This window comes from Lactuca sativa, chromosome 8 (assembly GCF_002870075.4).
Source record: "Lactuca sativa cultivar Salinas chromosome 8, Lsat_Salinas_v11, whole genome shotgun sequence".
NCBI lineage: Eukaryota > Viridiplantae > Streptophyta > Magnoliopsida > Asterales > Asteraceae > Lactuca > Lactuca sativa.
In genome coordinates, this window is record NC_056630.2 from 309727591 (window position 1) to 309750529 (window position 22939).

General features: G+C 40.0%; 1 protein-coding gene across 4 annotated transcripts; it reads right to left on the reverse strand.

The window, feature by feature from the left end:
- Nucleotides 1-5257: 5257 nt before the first annotated feature.
- LOC111912524 (3-hydroxyisobutyryl-CoA hydrolase-like protein 5) lies at nt 5258-9615 on the reverse strand. 4 transcript variants are annotated; one of them, XM_023908254.3, is made up of 16 exons: nt 9414-9615; nt 9119-9182; nt 8924-9007; nt 8759-8827; nt 8283-8346; nt 8117-8190; nt 7922-8005; nt 7748-7832; nt 7570-7655; nt 6888-7009; nt 6738-6798; nt 6558-6656; nt 6358-6459; nt 5856-5897; nt 5563-5669; nt 5258-5445 (listed from the first exon to the last, which is right to left on the reverse strand). In XM_023908254.3, the coding sequence occupies exons 2-16, from the start codon at nt 9140-9142 to the stop codon at nt 5409-5411; spliced, it is 1140 nt and encodes a 379-aa protein (XP_023764022.1). In that variant the 5' UTR covers nt 9143-9182; nt 9414-9615; the 3' UTR covers nt 5258-5408. The 4 variants fall into 4 exon arrangements, with proteins under 4 accessions (XP_023764022.1, XP_023764021.1, XP_023764024.1 ...); XM_023908253.3 differs by having other exon boundaries at nt 9119-9190; XM_023908256.3 differs by lacking the exon at nt 9414-9615 and adding an exon at nt 9319-9396.
- Nucleotides 9616-22939: the final 13324 nt, after the last annotated feature.

Consider the following 22939-nt stretch of genomic DNA (forward strand, 5'->3'; position numbering starts at 1 on the left):
CTAGTGGTATAAAAATAACACATCAATGTTATTTCAGGTGAGGTGTGATTTTACGATTTTAATTTTTATATAGGGTTCCTGTTTTCCACGACCCGTTTTCCATTTACTCTTGCTGTTAATTCCAATATGATAACATCGTTTAATACATCCACTCCAATATGTAGTCTCACACAAAGAAATAACATCGCCTCTAGTAAGGATGTTGTTGATCCCTTATTTTGAAGTTTTTCTTCGACATATTTGTTGTCATAGTCTAGTATCATCGAAGTAATTCGAAGATCGATGAATCCTACTTTCTTATAATAGATTACCTAAATCAAAGAATATCCAGGGATTTTCGGAATTCATTGATTCATCTAATCTCCAAAAAAATACCACTATTTATTCAAGGTAATTTCTTATCTTATTGAAGGTCATCGATTTCTTAGGGGTTTACACATCTTTGATTGAACATGTAAGTGTTCATTGGTTGTTCTTCTTCTAAGTTCCCATATCACCCCAATAAATGTTCCTCTTTCTCTATCTTATGGGAGTTGATCGATCAATATTTTCATCTGGAACACCACCACTACCCTCATCTCTCGTTCCTGTCGTTCTAGCACTTCCTTCATTCATCCTCATCTTTATGCTCTTTTATTTTTGCAGGATTTAAAGGATGCTATCAGTTTCAAAGGAAGCAAAATGGATGGTATTTTCTTAAGATTAAGTTGTGGAATGTGTAGACAAATAATAAGCTTTAAAAAACAATTCATAAAGGATGTGCTTGAGGTTTTTATACACTTTTTTTATTATTTCAAACCAATTTGTTGGTTTTACTTTTCAGTTTTCACCAGAAGTGAACCATGAGTTCCATTATTATAAGTAACATGAACTTATCCTAGCCTTTGTCCTGAAAATTGTAAACATTGCCACAAATTATGGATTTTGCCAATGAAAAGAAATGATTCATAAGGTAAACAAACATATGGCCTTGGTAATTGGTACAATATAATGATTTCTATGATTCCTCTTGGTTTTTTATTTATTGTTCTTCCTTTTGAGGTGTCTTTAACACTATTCTTATACAATCATTTGTTTTCTTGAAAGAGTATCTTTCTTGATGATGAATAATGGGTTCGCTCGATTTCAGCATGATTATGGCATATTTTTCTTCTAATTTATGATTTTGTGTGACTAAAGATCCTAATGCCCAGTGAAACATCCCAAAATTATGAAAAAAAATTGTTTTAAAACCATTCCAATATCCATAAATTACACAAAACATAGTTACCTAAAACTATAATCAAGGATCAGAGTATCTCAAAATCATAAGCCAAGTAAGAATCCATAATGATGTTGTAACATCCCCCTCTAGCACGTATCACAATATTGTCCGCTTTGGGCCACTCGACACGAGGACTTCCCAGGGGGTCACCCATCCTGGTACTACTCCCGCCCGAGCATGCTTAACTGCAGAGTTCTTATGGAATCTGCTGCCCTCACGGCTTTAAAACGCGTTGTGACAAGGAAGGTATCCACACCCCTTTATAAGGAAATGTTTCGGTCTCCTTCCAAGCCGATATGGGATCAGATCTAACCCACTTTCACCCCCCCCCCCCCCCCCCCATTATAGGGTTCGACGTCCCCGTCGAACACATCGACCTGTGCCCTAGCTCTGATACCATTTGTAACATCCCCCTCTAGCACGTATCACAATATTGTCCGCTTTGGGCCACTCGGCACGAGGACTTCCCAGGGGGTCACCCATCCTGGTACTACTCCCGCCCGAGCACGCTTAACTGCAGAGTTCTTATGGGATCTGCTGCCCTCACGGCTTTAAAACGCGTTGTGACAAGGAAGGTATCCACACCCCTTTATAAGGAAATGTTTCGTTCTCCTTCCAAGCCGATGTGGGATCAGATCTAACCCACTTATTCCAAGTGGGTTAGATCCGATCCCACATTGGCTGGGAAATAGAACTAAGCTTTCCTTATAAGGGGTGTGGATACCTTCCCTATCACAACGCATTTTAAAACCGTGAGGGCAGCAGATCCCATAAGAACTCTGTAGTTAAGCGTGCTCGGGTGGGAGTAGTACCAGGATGGGTGACCCCCTGGGAAGTCCTCGTGCCGAGTGGCCCAAAGCGAACAATATTGTGATACGTGCCAGAGGGGGATGTTACAGATGTGTACAATCAAGCCTTCTCCTTTCTCTTGTCCTCGGAAGTACCTGAAACCATAAAGTAAAACTGTAAGCCAAAGCTTACTGAGTTCCCCCAAAGTACTCAATAAGAAAATATTAAGTACAAAGCATGCATATAGGGTTTGTTGGTCCATGACCTCAATCTAACCATCCAGGGTTTGTTGGCTTATTACTTCAACCCAACTATCCAGAGTTTATTGGATCTTTATCCTCAAATCAACCATCCCGGGTTGTTGGTTTATCGCACAAAGCATTACCATCTCAACCCAACCACCAATATGTCGACATATAAAACAAATAACGATAAACACAAGTACATGTAACCATATAGATCTAACAGATCACGACAGCGTAACAAAATCCAATATACCAGGACGCATAACATAACCTCGTGGGCCGACATTGGTGCCTTCGACCCATATGTACAGTGAGGAAAACTCACCTTACAGTCTGAAAGATAGCTGATCTAATCACTACTCCCAAATATTGTCTCTACGGGTCACCTATACAAACAACAGGGACCCATTCTCAATCTAGAATTAAAATTACCCCAAAAGACCTAAATTCAAACTTGGTCAATGTCAACAGTCAAAAGTAAACCTATAGCTAGTCTTCATGTTGTGGCCGTCCTTGGCCACGTCTTGATAGCGAAACGACAAAATAGACGAGCCCTAGCCAGTTGCCACACCGTGGCGACCTAAGGCCACGTTGTGGGCACTAGGTTCCTAACAACTTAATGGGTTAAGTCATTTTCATCGATTCTACGGGCTCCAAAGCTCAGATCTGGTCCATTCTATGGCCTAAATGGATAAAGTTTCCAACTTTATCCCTTTATACTCCCTAAGAGATAAAGATCTCAATGCTTTTCATACATGCATGTCTTGAACTCCTGTTAGGTCAAAATGAGGGTTAATGGCCAAAATTCCATGCATGACACCAAAACTCATTTTTAATCCAGATCCAAAGCACCAAATACTCCAAATGTCCTGGAGATTCATAAAGTTGCAAACTTTATGAGGTCTCACCACTCAAACCCATCAAGACATGAAGAAAATGGACAAAATCTAAGATCTAGAAACTTAGCAAGGGAAAAGGTTGGGTCTTGGATACTCACCAAGGTCCAAAAGTTGTGTTAACTGATGTAAATGATGCTTGGAAGGTAATTCACCACACCAAAGGGTTCCTTCTCCTTCAAAGATCACCAAAAACACCAAAATGAGCTCACAATTGCAATGGAAGTCAGGGTTGGGGTTTCTAAGCTTGAGATGGTGATGGAAGCTGAATGATCACGAAAGCCTACCCTTAATGTTCTTTAAATAAGGCCCAAAGCTCAAGGATTAGGGTTTCTCTTAAAAACACCAGCCATGTCGTGGCGCCTATGGCTACGTCGTTAGTGGTCATTTAAACCCACGATCCAAAATGATATCAACGCGCCATGGTGAAGCCCCACCACACCATGGTCACCCCAAAATAAAAGTTAATATTAAAAATTGACTCATACATATATCAGGTATTACACACGGCTTGGAACCTTTAAAGGTAAATATTGCTTTACATTTATGTCATTTTAGTACCTAAACATTTATAAAAATATTAAAAAAGTATTATACTTTGGGCAATTTTGCAGTGTAACCAGTAATATGTTTTTTTTTTCAGTTAAACCATAATAATTTTAACCCATTGTTTAAATCGTTCATTTTGAAATATGACCACCCCTTAAAATAATGAAGAACAAAATGGTTAATTAGTTTGATTTTCTGAGTTCATCAAGCTATAATAAGTAACAATTTCATGTGACATTCTTAGGTGTTTTATTCTTGGTTCGTAATTAATTGCATTTTTAAAGGTTTAAACTTTTATGGTTACGATTATCTTGACTTACATATGAATTGATATATTGCTAAATCCATATACCATAACTCTATTAAAGGTGGAGTCTTTGATGGCCAATCTATTGTTTTGATTATGATATAAATCAAGTCTAAGAAATAACGATTATTAAAACAATGATCTTAATGTCGGGTTGAGGGTGCACCAACAATTTTCTTGGTTGCTCACAACGTGTTGTTTAGATTCATCAATTTCATTTCTTATCTCTTCTCCTTTATCTTGGCTAGCTGTCTGAATCGTTCTTACAATAAAGAAATGGAGGAAGAAGAACCACCACCATTACTTACCAGTTACCATCAATGTGTCATCGTATTAGCATTCCTACCGAAGCATCATCATCAATCTTTAATGGGTATGATCATATTTTTTTTAACTTTAATTATAAGATCTACAATTATAAATAGCATAATTTTTTCATGATTTTTGTTCTTATTTCAACTCGAATATGATGTATTTTATGTGGGTATTTTATGGTTTTGAATATTTTTAGCCTCTTTGTGTTTTAAACAATAACCGATCTTCAAAATTAGATTTTTCCTGAATCTTGAAGTTTGATCAACTCCCATTTTACCTTTTGAACTATAGTCAATATTTAAAGTTATCTTTTTCTAGTATCTTTTACAGGTTTATATGGTGATGGTTTCTACAACAACTGATCAAATGGGTATTTTAGCCATACGTTCCAACAATTGTTGAGCTAAAACCCAATCTCCTTCCAGCCCATGAAGGGAATGAGGTGAAGAAATACTTCATCAACAATGTGTTTGCTATCACCCAATCATACTCTATTACTCTTATGCTAACATATTTGTTGTAGAATCGTTTGTTAGTTTTATTAAATTGTTCATAATTTTAGCTTATTTAATGATACACTCTTGCTAATTGTCAAATTGTTCCTGAAGTCTCTAAAAGCAAACTATTTGGCATTGGTATCATGCCATCAAAAGTTGGTTACCTTGCCACATTTTTCAAATGTAAAACAAAGATCCTACTCTTTATACTCTTGGAGATTTAGACACGTTTTAATATGCATATGTAATCTGTAAATCTTTTTATCTTTTTATTAACCAATAAAACTGAAAAAAAAAAAAAAAAAAAAAAAAAAAAAAAAAAAAAACAATCTTTTTAACCTTGCAACTGCCTTAAAATTAACATAACTCATCACAGGCATCTCCATTTCAAGCAGTTTGAAAAACAATCCTTCTTTATTGATAATTGTAGTTTGTACTTTTCTTAAACATTACAACCACTAAATATTCCCATAAATCATTTTATTTGCGTTCTTTAAAGCTAAATACACGAATCTAACAACCCCAAAAAGGGGACACATCTTATCATCATGCATAAAGAGAATCCTCATACTTACCACTCCACCTGTAGAATAAATAATTCACATTAAAAATTTTCATCATCTTCATTTTTCAATATCAAAACAATATAGAAAAGTTTTTTTAAGTTACAAATTTAACAAGAATGCATATAGAAACTAACCTTTGTTCTTCGTTTTCAGGAACATTGAGCTCCAAACCTTCTCCAAATGCCTTAAACAGAAGATCCAGTTTCTCGCTATCCACTTCCTTAAGAGTTGGTGGGTCCCACTAAAATTTGTAAAAAAAGTTACAACTTAATTAATAGAGAAACCCTCCAATTCCTTACTTTCTTTAATAATTCGGTTTTTTCTCATCAACTCAAAAGAAAAAAAAAATCCATACATAGCTGGATTAAGACGTTTCTTTTTTACTTTATCTTTACACATAATGACTTAATGGGTTAAGCCAAAATACCTTTGGAGAATTATCTTTGTCAATGGTAAGAGCTCGGATACCCTATTTTTTACCAAAAAAAATAATAATCATTATTTCAATTTGTCTCAAAAATTTAAGAGTAAATTACATAAATGGTCCCTATGATTTACGGTAATCTGTGCGTTTGGTCCCTAACTTATTATTTTAACTCAAAAGGTCCCTACTGTTTGTTTTTGTTATGCGTTTGGTCCCTGTCTTATTTAAAAAGACTATTTTGACATTGATTTTTTAATTTGTTTTAATAAACACACCCCAGCCCTACCCCCATCATCTTACCCTACCCACCCCACCAATTTTCTCAATTTAAAAAATAGTATTTTTAAATACGACAGGAACCAATCGCATAACAAAAACAAACAGTAGGGACCTTTCGAGTTAAAAAAATAAGTTAGGGACCAAACGTACAAACTACCTCCAACCATAAGGATCATTCGTGTAATTAACTCAAAATTTAGTAAAAAAAAAGTATATTTTTTAATACCTCATAAATGTCGCCTGAAATAGTGGCTCTGAGTATATTGATTGTGAGTCTAAATTCTTTCTTCAAGCATTCCAATAGTGTTTGCTTCCTCCCTTCACGAATCTATCATGTATAAATATATAAAAACAACAAAACATTATAACAATCTTCTTAAAAGTATATTTCTATTTTTTAAAATAATAAAAAATAAAAAAAAATACCGATCGCAGATTTATCTTTAAACCAATAGGAGACGATTGTTTTAAGCCTTTAAGCACAGGTGTAATCCATTCGTTTCCTTCCTTTGTAGACTCTGCTTCCTATCAATTTTTAGAAAGTAAATATTTAATATTTTATTAGTAATTTATTTTTTAATCTACAAAAAGATGAAACAAACTTACAAATGATTCTAGAATCTCTTCCACCGAATCCTTTGAAAAACACTCATTGATTATCGATTGTCTGCATTCAACTAACGAATATTAGTTTTTATTCTTAAAAGTTCCAAAAATGGAAATTTTAAAAGCTGATTACAATTAATCAATTATTACTTGTTTAAAACACTTTCTTCACTAATATCGACACTTATAGAGAACTCTTCAATGGCAGATTTCACAGCATTCTCATCACCCGAATTCAAGTTCACCAAATTGCTTTCTAACATCGACAATTTCTAAACGACAAAATAGACATCGTAACTTTTTGTAATTAGCATAAAATAAAAATTCCTTTACATCTTTTTACCAATAACCCACAATTTATCTTTACAATATATAAAACCAAAGAATCTTTAAAACAATTTGTTTCATTTTCAAACAAGTAAATTACCCGAATGGTCCCTATGGCTTGAGGTAATTTGTATATTTGGTCTTTAATTTTTTTTTTTTTTTTTAACTCGGAAGGTTTCTATAGTTTGTTTTTGTTACGCGCCTGGTCCCTATCTTACCTAAAAAGACTATTTTGCGCTTGATTTTTTAATTTATTTAAATAAAATAGGGTAGATAAAATAAAGTGAGATGAGGTGGAAGTGGAAGTGGAGTTGGAGGTATGTTTATTTAAATAAATTAAAAAATCAAAGGCAAAATAGTCTTTTTAGATAAGACAGTGACCTAACGCACAACAAAAACAAACAGTAGGGATGTTTTGAGTTAAAAAAATAAATTAGGGACCAAACATATAAATTACCCCAAACCATAGGGACCATTCATGTAATTTACTCTTTCAAATACTTACATCTAAAGGAACAAAATGTGTGGCTAATCCAGCTGTCACAAGTTCCTTGCCACTTAATCGTGTCCCTGTTAACGCCATATATTCACCTAAAACAACACAACAAAAAACGTGACATCATTTTTTTTTGTAACATTTTTTTTTATTATAAAATTTCTGTTTAAAACTTCATAATGCATACCCAAATGTCCAGGAAGATGTGAGAGAATATAGGAAAACCCACAATCAGTATGAAACCCAATACTAGCTTCAGGCATGGCAAAAACCTATTTAAATTTAAGATCAAAATACAATTTGATTCAAAGAATCAGGAATTTTATATGTAAAAATTGTTAAATGAAATGATAAAACATACGGTTTTTTCAGTGACAACTGAAAACTTCATTGGGACCATAAGTGATGCACCTCCACCCATAGAAATTCCATGAACAAGAGCGACCTGACAAAAGAAAAAAAATAAAAAAATTCAATAATAAATCTTTTAAAGTATAACTTCATTGGATATAATTTGGTAGTTTTTAAAAGTATAAGGGCTTAATTGAAAAAGAACCTGTGGTTTCTTGTAGGTGTGGATGTGGTAGCAAAGCCAATAAAATCTATATACCACTTCAAGGCAATAATCCTCTGTGACATTAAATACAAATTTGTAACTTGTAACAATAAAAAAAAAAAGTTTAAATAAAATGTTAATTGAGAATAATGAAAATTGAAATTACTTGTTGTTTTGCCAGTATAGAACACTTTTAAATCACCACCTGCTGAGAATGCACGACCTGCACCCTAAATGAACATGAAATAAAAATTAATTTTTAAATAAAAAAATCAATTTTATAAGAAAAGAAATAGCTTTTTCAAAAAGCAATGTCATAACCATAAAAATAAGAGTCCCTATGGTTTGGTCAAAATTACACGTTTGGTCCTTAACTTTTCTTTTGCATTCGGATCGTCTCTATGGTTTGATTTTGTTGCGTTTTTCATTCCTTGCATATATAAAGTTAAGGACCAAATGTACAATTTTAACCAAATTATAGGGACAAAAAACGCAACAAAATCAAACCATAGGGACGATCCGAGTGCAAAATAAAAATTAGGAAACAAACATGTAATCTTAATCAAACAATAGGGACAGTAATTTACTCTAAAAATAAATAAATGAATTAGAATGAGGATTAAAGTTAAACCCAACAAATACCTTAATTATCACTAGCTTTACATCGTCATCTTTTTCCCATTTCTCCAAGTTTTCTGCTAATAAATAAACCTAGTAATCACAAAAATAAACGAAGGAATTAATTTTGAATTCATTAAAAAAGAAAAGAATTAATTTTTAATTATTTAAAAAGGGAGTCGAGTTTACCACTTTTGGTGAAATGACATTTAATTTTTTTGGCTGATTCAAGGTGATCAATCTCACATTCCCTTTGTTTTCAGTAAGAACGACCTAAAAAAAGGGAGTTAAGCTTCATTTAATCACACATACAAGTGAAATTAAAAACCCCTAATTTTAGAACCCTAATTCTCATAAATGCATACAGATCGGATTCCTGATTACCTCTTCATCTGGGTTAGTTGCCATTTTATCGACTACAAAAAAACTAATCCAAGCTACGAACAACCTGTAGATCTGTCAATTTCATTAGCATGTTATCAAAGAAGTTAAGATCACGTGAGTTAGAACATTACATCACATAACATCAGAAATCAAGAAGTTTGGAAAAATGAAATGCGGATTATAGCGAAAAATTCATATACCCAGTTGCTAAATCTTGATAAAGATTATAGAATTTGAATCAGAAAATTAATGGTGTATAAGGAGTCATGAGCAAAAGATTGAATCTTGAACTTACTTGGTGAATCAGAAAGCAGGGTGTTGGTGAAATCACAAGACTTGGGAGGTTGGAATTAATGAATGTTGGAGTAAGAAGTAAGAATAGAAGAAATTAATGCGTTTGTTATTTTGTTTCTTGGTTTTTGGTGAATATATATTAAAATCTTTTTTAATAATTTAGAATCTGAAGAGACTAAAGAAATTAATGCGTTGATTTGGGTTTGGTAAATGATTTGGAACGTTTGGTGGTGGAAGGTGGTAGGTAAGCTTATTTGTAAATTAGGCATCCCTACCACATGGTTGATTTTTTGGTCTCATAGCTCGACTTTTCAACAAGTCAAACGGAAATGTTACGTTAAGCGGAGTTGTCATTTGTTATGGGACTCGCTTGCCAATCATGTTAGAACACCGTCTCCTAGCTCTTGTTAGGGTTTACTATCGTTAACACGCCAACAGTTTGGCGAGAAGAGAGAAAAGACTTTGGATGATTTTGATTGGATGAAGTGTGTCTGACCGTATTGCTTCCTTCTTGACTCAATTTAATTCTTGAATTTATTGTTGAATTTCATTTCAACAATTTATTTAGCAACTTTCAGGCCAGGGAGGAGGCCGAGTCTCAGAGGATGGAGAGACGACCGGCTCAGTCTCAGCCGGCAGCCAAGCAGGCAAAGCCCGCTGATGCGAGGTCAGGGAGCCAAAAGGGTCGCACTTGTGAAAAGTGTGGCAAGGGTCATGAGGGGGTATGTAGATCTAGATCTTGCTACAAGTGTGGCAAGGAGGGGCATATGGCAGAGGACTGCCCCAAGGGATTTGCAGTGTGTTTCCACTGCAACCAGACTGGTCATCGGAAGGCCGAGTGCCCACAGCTGCGGGGGTCGGCGCATGGAGCATCACAGGGATCTGTCCCTGCTGCGTTGTGAGCTACAGAGAGTCGGCCAGTGAAGGCCGAGGCGCCTAAGGCTCGCGGGAAAGCCTTTCAGTTGACAGCGGAGGAGGTCCGCGCAGCGCCTGATGTTGTGGCTGGTATGTATCCTTCCATTTATTTATGCTAGCTTGAGATATTGTGTTTATATTATGATATGTGTAGGTACTTTTCTTGTGAATTATGTACCTGCTTTGGTGTTATTTGACTCGGGTGCGAGTCGGTCATTTGTGTCTTTAGCGTTCAGTCAGCACATCAGTATTCAGCGGGAAGCGATGAGTCGACCTCTGAGGGTTTCTATAGCCAACGAGTGAGTGGTGTATGCTAGGGATGTGATTCGGGGATGTGTGCTTGAGATCTTCGATGTTGAGTTCCCGATAGATCTGGTTCCGATTGCGATAGGGGACGTGTGTGTTATAGGGGGCATGGATTGTTGAGCCGCTTCGGGCTCTTATTGACTACGAGCGACAGTTGGTGACGATACGAGACCCTAGTGGGGAAGTGTTGACGGTATATGGTGAGCGTACCCGAAGTGAGTCAGCGTTTTGTTCAGCCGCCAGGGCCAGGCGGAGTTGGCAGCTGGGCTGCAAGGGATTCGTAGCATATGTGATGGACACCCGAGCGGTTGCGGGTAAGCCGAGTATAGTTGATGATGTTCCGGTAGTGCGCGAGTTTCCGGATGTCTTTCCCGAAGAATTGTCGGGTGTGCCTCCCGAGAGGTAGGTAGAGTTTCGCATTGTTTTGGTTCCGGGAGCAGCGCCTATCGCCAAGGCGCCTTATCGTCTTGCGCCGCCAGAGATGCAGGAGTCATCCTCGCAGCTTCAGGAGCTACTGGGAAAAGGGTTTATTCGGCCGAGTAGCTCGCCTTGGGGAGCTCCAATCCTTTTTGTCAAGAAAAAGGATGGTTCGCACCGGATGTACATTGATTACCGAGAGCTGAACAAGCTGACGGTCAAGAACCGTTATCCGTTACCGATGATCGATGATTTGTTTGATCAGTTGCAGGGGGCTTCTTGGTTTTCCAAGATAGACTTGAGGTCTGGATATCACCAGATGAGGGTACGTGATGAGGATATCCAGAAGACGGCATTCAGGACGCGTTATGGGCATTATGAGTTCGTGGTGGTGCCCTTCGGGCTCACTAATGCACCAGCAGCATTCATGGATCTCATGAATAGAGTATGCAGGCCGATGCTGGATCGATCGGTGATTGTGTTTATTGATGATATTCTAGTGTATTCTAGATCCCGAGAGCAACATGAGAAGCATTTGAGAGAGGTCCTCGGTGTGTTGAGATCGGAGAGGCTTTATGCCAAATTCTCCAAGTGTGATTGATGGTTACAAGAGGTCCAGTTCTTGGGGCATCTTGTTAATCAGGATGGTATATTGGTCGACCCGGCCAAGATTGAGGCGGTGATGTGTTGGGAGGTGCCAAAATCCGCCACTGAGATCAGAAGTTTTCTGGGATTGGCTGGTTATTATCGGAGATTTATCAAGAATTTCTCCAAGATTGCAATGCCACTTACCCGGTTGACCCGGAAGGGAGTTGTTTTCTCATGGGGTCCAGAGCAGCAGACCTCGTTTGAGACTCTTTGCCAGAGATTGTGCGAAGCCCCGGTGTTATCTCTTCCAGAAGGAGTGGATGATTTTGTGGTATACTGTGATGCATCGATATCAGGGTTGGGCGCGATGCTTATGCAAAGGGGGCATGTGATAGCATATGCATCGAGGCAGTTGAAGCCTCATGAGGTAAGGTATCCCACTCATGATATGGATCTGGGGGGCAGTGGTGTTTGCTCTCAAGATCTGGCGTCACTACCTGTATGGGGTTCGGTGTACTATATACACGGACCACAAGAGTTTGAAGTACTTAATGGATCAGCCCAACTTGAACATGCGCCATAGGAGATGGTTGGATGTGGTGAAGGATTATGATTGTGAGATCCTATACCACCCGAGCAAGGCGAATGTGGTAGCCGATGCACTGAGTCGTAGGGCGGAAAGTGCCCCGATTCGAGATATGTGTATGAGGATGACGGTGATGACCCCGATGTTAGATACCATCTGAGGGGCTCAAGCAGAGGCGGTGAGACCGGAGAACCCCAAGAAGGAGCGAGTGATTAGGCAGATACCTGAGTTTGTGACCGATAGTCGGGGGCTTACGACTTATCACGGTCGGATCTGGGTGCCTTATATAGGCGGGGCACGTGGTGTTTTGATGGAGGAGGCACAAAGATCGAGATTTTCAATCCATCCCAGGGCCACTAAGATGTATTTGGATCTGAAGAGAGATTATTGGTGGCCTTGCATGAAGAGGGATGTTGTGTGGGTCGTAGAGAGGTGCTTGACCTGTCGCCGGGTTAAGGCCGAGTACCAGCGGCCACATGGCAAGTTGCAGCCACTTGAGGTTCCCCAGTGGAAGTGGGAACAGATTACTATGGATTTTATCACCAAGTTGCCAAGAACCTCAAGAGGTGTTGACGCAATCTGGGTGATTGTAGATCGGTTGACGAAGAGCGCTCACTTCCTTGCTATCAGTGAGAGTTCTTCTGTAGAGAAGTTGGCAGAGATATACGTGAGAGAGGTGGTGTCACGTCATGGGGTGCCGATCTCGATTGTGTCCGATAGAGATATGTGTTTCACTTCCAGGTTTTGGAAGAAGTTTCACGATGAGTTAGGTACAAGATTTCATTTCAGCACTGCTTACCACCCTCAGACCGACAGTCAGAGTGAGCGGACTATTCAGACGCTCGAGGACATGCTTTGTGCATGTGTATTGGACTTCGGAGGGAGTTGGGACACGTATCTGCCTTTGGCTGAGTTTTCCTATAACAACAGCCATCATTCGAGTATTAGTATGCCTCCCTTCAAGCTGTTGTATGGAAGGAGGTGTCGGACTCCCATTTGTTGGGGAGAGGTAGGGCAGCGGGTGATGGGTAGTACGGAGATAGTGCTCCAGACTACTGAGCAGATTCAACAGGTCAGATAGAGGTTGCTGACGACTCAGATTCGTCAGAAGAGCTACGCGGATAATAGTCGCTCAGAGCTTGAGTTCCAAGTTGGTGATTTCGTTCTCCTTAAGGTATCACCTTGGAAAGGTGTGATTCGGTTCAGGAAGAGAGGCAAGTTGGGGCCTCGGTATATTGGTCCATTCAGAGTGATCGGGAGGGTAGGCAGGGTAGCGTATCATTTGGATTTACCTTCGTAGTTGAGTCAGATTCATGATACCTTCCACGTGTCTCAGATGGGGAAGTGTATTGCCGACGAATCGGCAGTGATATCATTGGAGGATATTCAGGTGGATGCGAGCCTGAATTATGTTGAAAGGCCAATTGTGATACGGGATCGAAGGATCAAGGTTTTGAGAAACAAGGAGGTGTCCTTGGTGCAGGTTCAGTGGCAGCATCGGAAAGGGTCCGAGCTGACGTGGGAACCGGAGATCGAGATGCGTGAGCAATACCCAAAGTTATTTGCAGAGCGAGACTTCGAGGGCGAAGTCTGATTCTAGTGGGGGAGAATTGTAACAGCCGGAGTTTGGGTATGTAATTTTATTATTTTGAATTATTATTCTATTGGGGGAACTCGACGAGTTGGTGCCTCAACTCGTCAAGTAGAGTCTTATCTGTTGGCGCGGTTTTGCGATCGGACTCGACGAGTCGGGTATCTGACTCGCCGAGTAGAGTCTTATCTGTTGGCGCGATTTTGCGATCGGACTCGACGAGTCGGGTATCTGACTCGCCGAGTCGGTGCTGATTAGGAAAACCCTAATCCTCGGGTTTGGGAGCCTATTTAAAGACCTTTATGGCCTTCATTTGCGGCCACCTTGTCCTAGAGAAACCCTAGAGAGCAGAGATAGTGAGTTTGAGAGCAAGAGGAGGCTATTTCTTCATCTTTTATGTGGTTTAGCTTGAAGGAGTGAAAGAGCACAAATCTAGAGTGTGAAGGGGACTAGATCTGAGCTAATCATCTAGTGATATTATCTTTGGAGGTATAATCCTTTCCATTTCATGTTATATTGATGGATTTCTTGATTTTAGGGTTTTTACCCTTATTTTATGAAAGATCTAATGAGTATCAGGTCCTCTTTGGAACTATGACATCAGATCTGGACCATGAGAGGTCCCTAGAGTCATTACCTTCTAGCTTTTTGCAAGCAAATAAGCAATTAGAGACTAGGTTGCCATTTCTAGTGTTATTTCAGCATTTCAGGCTTGATATGGGTTGCATGCACGTAAAGGTTGCACCTTTACGTGACTTTTGAGTTTTTAAGGGTTAGATCTATGATTTGGTTAAGCAGATCTGACCTCAGGATGTTGTTTTAGCAAGTCCATGGAGGAAACTCGTCGAGTCGGACCGGGTTGCCCCGGGGTCTGACTCCAGTGATGACCCGGTGAGTTGAGGGGTGAGTCAGTGAGTCGAGTGAGGCTAAGAAAGGGAAGAGTCTGTGGGGACGATGGGACTCACCGAGTCGTTGTATGCACTCGGCGAGTCTGGTCAAAATGGACAGTTGAGTTTTGGTTGACTTTTAGGGTTTGTAAACAAATGGGCCTTTGGGCCTGTAGAGGGGTAGAATGGTCTTTTACCCTTCTAGGGATTTGCATGAGAGAATATCCAATTTGTGAAGAGACACTTATTTAGTGTAATTTATTATTGTGACTAGGCGGAGTGTAACACCCATAAAATTTACGCTAAATTTAAACTTTTAATACTAACAAAAGAGTCAAATAGTAATTGTTTTTACAAAACATTCCCAGTTCTTTTATCATCAGAGTGTCCCAAAATAGATCATGAGGATGAGGAGCGGTACAGTCACGCCTTTGCCTTCCCTCGCTCTCCTAAGTACCTGAAACAATAAACTGAAAACTGTAAGCCCGAGGGCTTAGTGAGCTACCCCGAAAATACCAATACCACACTGGCAGAGACCATAGCCATAACGATCAATCAAACAGCATACATACTGGGCCATCGGCCGGACTGGTCCGCCCTACTGGGCCTACAGTCTACCTGAATCTATCCCGAGCCTTCGGCATGACTGGCCCGCCGCGTGGGCCAACAGTCTCCCCGGACCGCTCAAAGGGTGTGTTGGCCTTCAGCACAAAGCAGGACCGCCTCAACCCAACCAACCAACAACTAACCATGTATGCATACTATCATATACTGGCACATACATATAACAAACATATCCATCTCATTTACTATCAATCATAGAGTTTCACTCGTAACTAGGGCATCGACCTAACAGGTCACTAACATACCAATCCTTACGGATCATAAAAGCATAACATACTATCTATCCTGATTTCGATCTAACAAATCGGAATCATATGTAGCATACCATGACAACCGATCTAACCGATCTCTAGCATAACAACCATCCTAAACAGGATGAATTCTAACATAGCAATAACATAACACCCATCCTAAACCAGGATGAAATCTAACATGGCAATAACAAAGCAACCTTCCTAAAACAGGATGGAAATCATAAAGGGCCGGCCATGGTGTCGTAGACCCTATCGATATAGTGAGGATAACTCACCTCGCAGATGTCGATTCGAAATGCAAACTCCAACTATCGGATCACTTGACACCGGCTCCACCACCTAAACCATAGCACAATATACTCATAAGTTCTTACTCTTATGAGACACCCCATAACCTCTTAGTGATTCCTGATCAAGGTCAAAATCCTTAGTCAAGGTCAACAGTCCATGTTGACCTCAACTCGCCGAGTATACTCGGCCACTCGCCGAGTCCATGGAACACATTCCAACTCACCGAGTCATTGGAGTGACTCGTCGAGTTCCTTCGAATCCTGATCAATCCTTAAGTCCACCCATCGAGTTTCCTCCTTGCAGCTCGACGAGTACACACACATGCATATCCTAGGGAAAAGCCATCTGATTCGCCGAGTTGTTCTTCAACTCGTCGAGTTTTATGGTGATCTTCATCGGACTCGCCGAGTTGTTCATCTAACTCGCCGAGTTCAATGACCATCTTCATGTGACTAGCCGAGTTCATCCTTGCGACTCGCCAAGTGCATCCAGTCCTCTTTCCATACAGACTTGTTTTGAGCCATGCAGCGGCTCCAAATCATAGATCCAAGCTTCTAGGGCATACTTACCACGTAAAGTTGCAAACTTTACGTGCATGCATGGTTATAAAGGCTCCAAATGTCTATTTTAAGTTCTTAATGGAGCTTCTAGTCCAAGAGGGACTTCAACCACAACCAATACAGCAACTTTATGATTCTAGCATCCAAGGAGGGTCCAGATCTGAAGTTACAACTTCAAATCTAGCCCATAGCTCAACATCCCAACTTGAAAATCCATAAAAAGCTCTAGAACTCAACAAAAGAGGAGAAAAGGAAGTAAGAATGGCACTTTGATACCTTCAACAGATGTTATCTGAGGCAAAACCCGCTTCCCACTCCTTTCTTGCTTCAATTTCCTATGCACTCTTAGCTTCTTCCTCCAAGATCCTCTTTTCCAAGCTTCAAACCCACAGCAAGGCACACACCTATGAATTAGGGTTTTAAGGGCTCTTAAAGACTGTGAGGAGGCCCAAAGGAGGCTGAGGCTCCTTTAAATAGGGGTGCAAACCCCGGGATTTAGGGTTTCATCTGCCAGCTCCTACTCACCGAGTCCCAATAGTGGAATCGTCGAGTAGGTCACTAAACACGTGTTCTCACTCCGCTGCTACTCGACGAGTAGGTCGACCAACTCGTTGAGTAGCTTCATCCAGTCATTCTTGATTAATTAATACCTGAGGATCGGGGCGTCACACAGAGGCTAGGGCAGTATTTCTAATATCAAGATTTTACCAAGATTCCCGAGGTGAGTCTTCTCACTATACTTTACCTAGAGTGGTAATCAGAGCTATGTGACAGTGTATCTTGTATGCTATTTATGTGTTGTGATTTCTATGTGATATGTGATATGCATGATTCATAGTTTACAGAGTTAGGACCAGTGGGTCCACAGAGTTATGGGACCAAGAGGCTCCCATAGAGATATTCGACTAGAGGGTCATCAGAGTTACAGCCTTGAGTGGCTGATATGTGTTTATGTGGTATTTTTGGGAACTCACTAAGCATTTATGCTTACAGTGTTTTGTGTATGTGTTTCAGGTATCAGTGAGGATCGCGGGAAGGCGCCGTCATGATTTGTACACACTCGTGGAGTTTTTGTTTATGTGATTATGGGACATGTTTTTACTATGATGACAGTGGATACATTATGTTTGATATTATTTTATGAATGAAAGTATGTTTTAAAAATGAAAAATTTGTTTTCACAAATCCGGTGTTACAATATCGTATGGACATGAAACATGGATTATAATCAATCTCTGTCCAATAGTGGTTTCCCGATTTCCGATTTAAGATGACTTACAATAGACTTCAGTTGAACACATCAACTTAGTCTAGGCTTGGCCAAGAGATTAGGGTGTCATCACTAAATCCTCGAGGGGCCCACAAATATCGCTTTTATCCCACTTTGGGTAAAAGGAACAGATAAACTTCGACTTATATGCTTGCTCTATTTGCTCATCAAATCATACACAACAATATGTTTTATAACACCAAGTTACTGGTGCATTTATATATTATCAATGAGCAACTGACTTGTAAACTGCAACTATATGTCTCCGTTTCAAGAATATACGATATTATCGTCTCACAATCACTAGTGATAAAATCCATGAGGTGATTCAAGTGAGCGTGGGTTTAATCCTATACTCAAATCTTATTTCAGGAGCACTCATGAACACTACAACAAACTTTTTCTATGTCTAAACACTTTAGACAATATATAGTGGGATTCATGATAGTCTTACCTCATTACCTACTTCCAAAGTATGATTGACTGTGGATGTTTGAATAACCTAATTATTCGGGAGGTCAAAACATGCAAAGTGAAACACAAGAATAATCGAATCCAATATGGCCTCAACACTTTAAGTATAAATCAAACACCTTTTATCTAATCACCATATCAATTACACATTATTCATTGTATAATGTTTCCGATAATCAAGTAAATACTTGAATTGAAACAATAGTCATCCCATGCTCTAAGCATGCACACTATGTCTACCTATGGTCCTTACTTTGTGAAATAGATCAATTGTATACACTTCTATTGACACTCATTTCACAATTCCCAATCCTTATCACAAGTGTAAGAATACCAAATTCTTGCCACTATTAGAATATGTTAGATTCTAACATTTTACAAAATGATCCTTTTGTAATGACATAGCATTAAAGACACAAAGACTTTTACAATGATATTACAAAGTGCTCTATTGGAGATTGTTACAAGACAACTCCACAAATATGAAGTCTCATATTCAAAGTACATTCCTTTGAACATCCCTCTTGCATAAAAGTTTCTAATATACATAGATTCTTAATATCCAACTCCCATTATGGAAACATTTCCATATTTGTCATATGACAATACACTTTAAATAGAATCCTATCTATTCATAATAATGTTAATATGGTCCATTCATTACTTTACTTCCAACTGCTCACAAGCGACCAATCCTTAGCAAACCTTAGATTATCCTTGACAATTGTTTAACTAATTCAGTCATGTCCGGTTCTAGTCCTTTTTCCCTCTTAATGTCCTAGACATTTGGAAAATTAGAACGGTTGAATATTAAAACATATGCAATCGATCCTATACCTGAAGCATATGGGATACAATACATAATGTCTTGCATAAAGACATGATACTTTACCAGTCTCCTGCTACAATATTGCTATATAACATAACATTCATATATGTCCTTTGACTAAATTTGATTAAAATTTCTCGATCTGATCTTTTAGATTTGAAATGAAGTATAAGTTCCTCTCCCTTAATTATAGCAAAATAATTTTTCAACCTCTGCAACTTTGCAAATTGAAACTTTTGTTTTCTATAATTAATATTGCTAACATGCAACACTTCACATAATAATCATGCTCCCACTAACATGATAATTATATCTTTACCAGCATAACACTTATGCTCCCACTAGCTTTGACATGTATTCAGAAATCAGCTAGACTTCTAGAAATCAATTCCTATTGACTTCCTTAACCAAAGTTCATATTTCTAATATGATATGCTTCAATAAGTCTTTATCTAAGCTTCTCAAACTCATACATCTTTCCTTAGATAGCTCATATGTGTCTAAACAATTCTAGAACTTATAGCAATAAGTCCCAAATGTTCATACCCTTTTGACATTTCTCACAATTCGAACCATGATGTAACATCCTGAAATCCAGGTAAAGCTATTTAACCCTCCCATTTTATCAAGTTGTCAAGATTGGTCCCTTGAGAGAATTCTTGTAGCAAATGAGTACGCTGCGCGTACTCATTCGCTTAATTTGGACCCGGACTCGCCTGGGTACGCTGGGCGTACCCAGGGTTACGCTAGGCGTAATGGGTCGAGATGCAAACCCTAAATGTTTGGCTTGTGCACTATTTAAAGGATGCTAAGGCTTATTTTTCATCCTCCATATCAGAGAGTGAAACCCTAAGAGAGAGCCTTCCATCGTCCTTAGCTTGAGTGTGTGTGTTTTGGAGCTAAAAGTGTCTTGGTGTGTTAGTGAAGAAGAAGGAGAAAATCTTGTGGAGGCTAAGGCTTGAAGTGCAAGTTTGGATCTAAGATCTACAGAGAAAGGAGCTTCATCTAGAGGTATAAAGTTCAAAACTTTCCTCTTTATTTGGTTTGATGATTGCATGGACCATTTCTAGGGTTAAAAGTCCCAAAGGTGGAGACTTTATGAGTGTAATGTACTCCATGGACCTAGATCTGTCCCATTTCATTTCAGTGATATTTGTGTTATAGATCCATAAAGTTTCCATCTTGGTCGTTGTTATGAGGTCATGCTTGAGTTATGAGCTTTCTAAAGTTTGGAAATGAAATGTTATGGGAGTTAGTGACTTGTCCATCCATGCAAAGGCTTAAAGTCACCAACTTCATGGATTAAGAGGCTTAGAAATGGTCATATCTAGAAGTTGGACGTGGGTCTTAACTGTTTAAGACCTTAAGATCTTAGAGTCTGAAACTGGGAGTTACGCGGGGCGTAATCCCAGTACGTGCGGCATAAGGGGTCGCGCACCCCTTTTTGTGAGGACGCCGGGTACGCCCAGCGTAACCGGGAGAGTTGACTTTTGTTGACTTTTAGGGTTTGGTCAACTTTAGGGTCTTTGAGCCATGAGAGGGGTAAAATGGTCTTTTACCCTTCTGAGAGTACTAGGAGATTGAAAAGTCTAGCCTTGAGAGATGCATTGATTTAGAGTGTTTATTTAGGCGGAGGCTAGACCGGATTTTTACAGAGTTCGAGATTACTGCGTTACCGAGGAGAGACTTCTCACTATACTTTACCTAGAGTGGTAATTAGAGTTATGTGACAGAGTATTTTGTATGCTTTTGCATGATGTGATTTCTATGTGATTTATGCTATGTATGTTACAGAGTTTACAGAGTTAGGACCGGAAGGTCCACAGAGTTAGGGCCAGAAGGCCCACAGAGTTATGGGACTGGAGGGTCCCACTGAGACACATTGACCAGAGGGTCAAACAGAGTTATAGCCTTGAGCGGCTAATATGTGTTGTGTGTGGTATTTTGGGGAACTCACTAAGCATTTATGCTTATAGTGTTGTGTTATGTGTTTCAGGTACCGGTGAGGATCGCGGGAAGGCGCCGACTTGATCAGTACACACATGAGGAGCTTTTACATTTTATGATCTTGGGATGTGATGTTATGAACTGATTATGTGATACAATGATATTTTTATAACAATTATTAATGAAAGTGTGTTTTTAAAATGTGAAAAATTATTAGAAAATTTGGGTGTTACAAGTTGGTATCAGAGCCTTGGTTGGAGGGATTCGGGTGCACCTTCGGGCGTATCTGAACTCAAACAGAGGATTTGAGAGATTTTCAAAATAAAGTTCAAATTTTTTTTCTCAAGAGTAAAAAGTTTTTAAAAGAGCAGAGTAGAGCAGTGTGTACGATTAGCCAGCGCCCGAACGATGATTTCCCAATATACCCTTACATTATGAGTTATGAGATATGTTATGATATGATATGCATGCTAGAGTAGGCTAGGTATTCTTATTAGGACTAGAGTGGCCTGATTTGTGATGCCTTAGCCTAGGGATTTTGTTGCTAGGTGATGCTTGAAAGTGAATAGATAGCAGCGAGGAGCTTATGAGGGATCTGCTAGAGAGTAGACTATGTATAGAGAGATAGTAGAGTACTTGGGATTTGGGATTCTAGGAGGAGGACTTGGGGTGAATATTGATGCGGTATGGACGGTAGTATTGGGCCCGTACTACCGAAGGCACCGGATCAGTGTACAACCCAAGTAAGAATCCTTAGGGTACCAGGGATCAAGTAGGATTGGGATATCGAGTGTGTGTACACTCGAGCGAGTCTCTGATATCTTGTGTTGTATTTTAGAGAGACATCATGGTGGGGACACGCCACAGGCCAGGGACTAGCGAGGGGGTGTGAGCGATGAGGAGCTCCGCCAGATGATTCATGATGAGGTGGCTGTTGCTATCTGCGCTGAGATTCCAGAGATGTTTGGGTCTATCAAGACCACACTGATTGAGACTTTTGATGAGCAGTATGCTGCTCTTACTAATGTTGTTGTTGCTGTAGCCACTGCGGCCGTTGCCGCTGCCAGGCCGCAGGAGGGTGACACGTTGCTGTACCGGGAGTTCAGCAACACGAAGCCAAAAGAGTTTGATGGGATTTAGGATCCGGTAGCCGCGATGAAGTAGATCTCTGACATTGAGGGGTGCTTCTACACATGTTCATGTCCGGAGCATCTGAGAGTTTGGTTCGCGCTGAACCAACTTCGCTTGGGGGCGAAGGACTGGTGGAAGTTTGTGACAGCGCACTATTCTTCTGCAGAGCTTGTTGCGGTGACCTGGGAGAGGTTCACCGCTATGTTTCGTGATGAGTATCTTCCCCCTGTGGAAAGGGATCGTTTGGCCTAGGAGTTCTTGACCCTCAAACAGGGTACCGAGTCTGTTAGTGTGATCACCAGGATGTTTCACGAGAGGGCGATGTTCTGCCCTGAGCACGTGTCTTTCGAGAAGGCACGTATGAGTAGGTATTTGAGTATTTTGAGGAGAGACATCCACGAGTTCGTGGCAAAATCGACGTACCGGACATTTTCCGAGCTTCAAGCAAATGCCCGAAAGAGGGAGTTTGAGCTAGAGACTCAGACCAGGGAGGAGGCGGAGTCTCAGGGGAGGGATCGGCGACCGGCACAGTCCCAGCCGGCTGCCAAGCGGGCTAAGCCCGCCGATTCGAGATTAGGGAACCAGAAGGGCTGCACTTGTGGCAAGTGCGGCAAGTGTCACGAGGGGGTGTGTAGAGCAGGGTCTTGCTACAAGTATGGCAAGGAGGGGCACATGGCCAAGGATTTCCCCAAGGGGTTTGCAGTTTGTTTTCACTGCAACCAGACCAGACACCAGAAGGACGAGTGTCTGCAGTTACGAGGGTCAGCTCAGGGAGCTTCTCAGGGATATGTCCCTGCTGCTGTTCGAGCTATAGAGAGTCGGCCGGTGAAGGCCGAGGCGCCGAAGGCTCGCGAGAG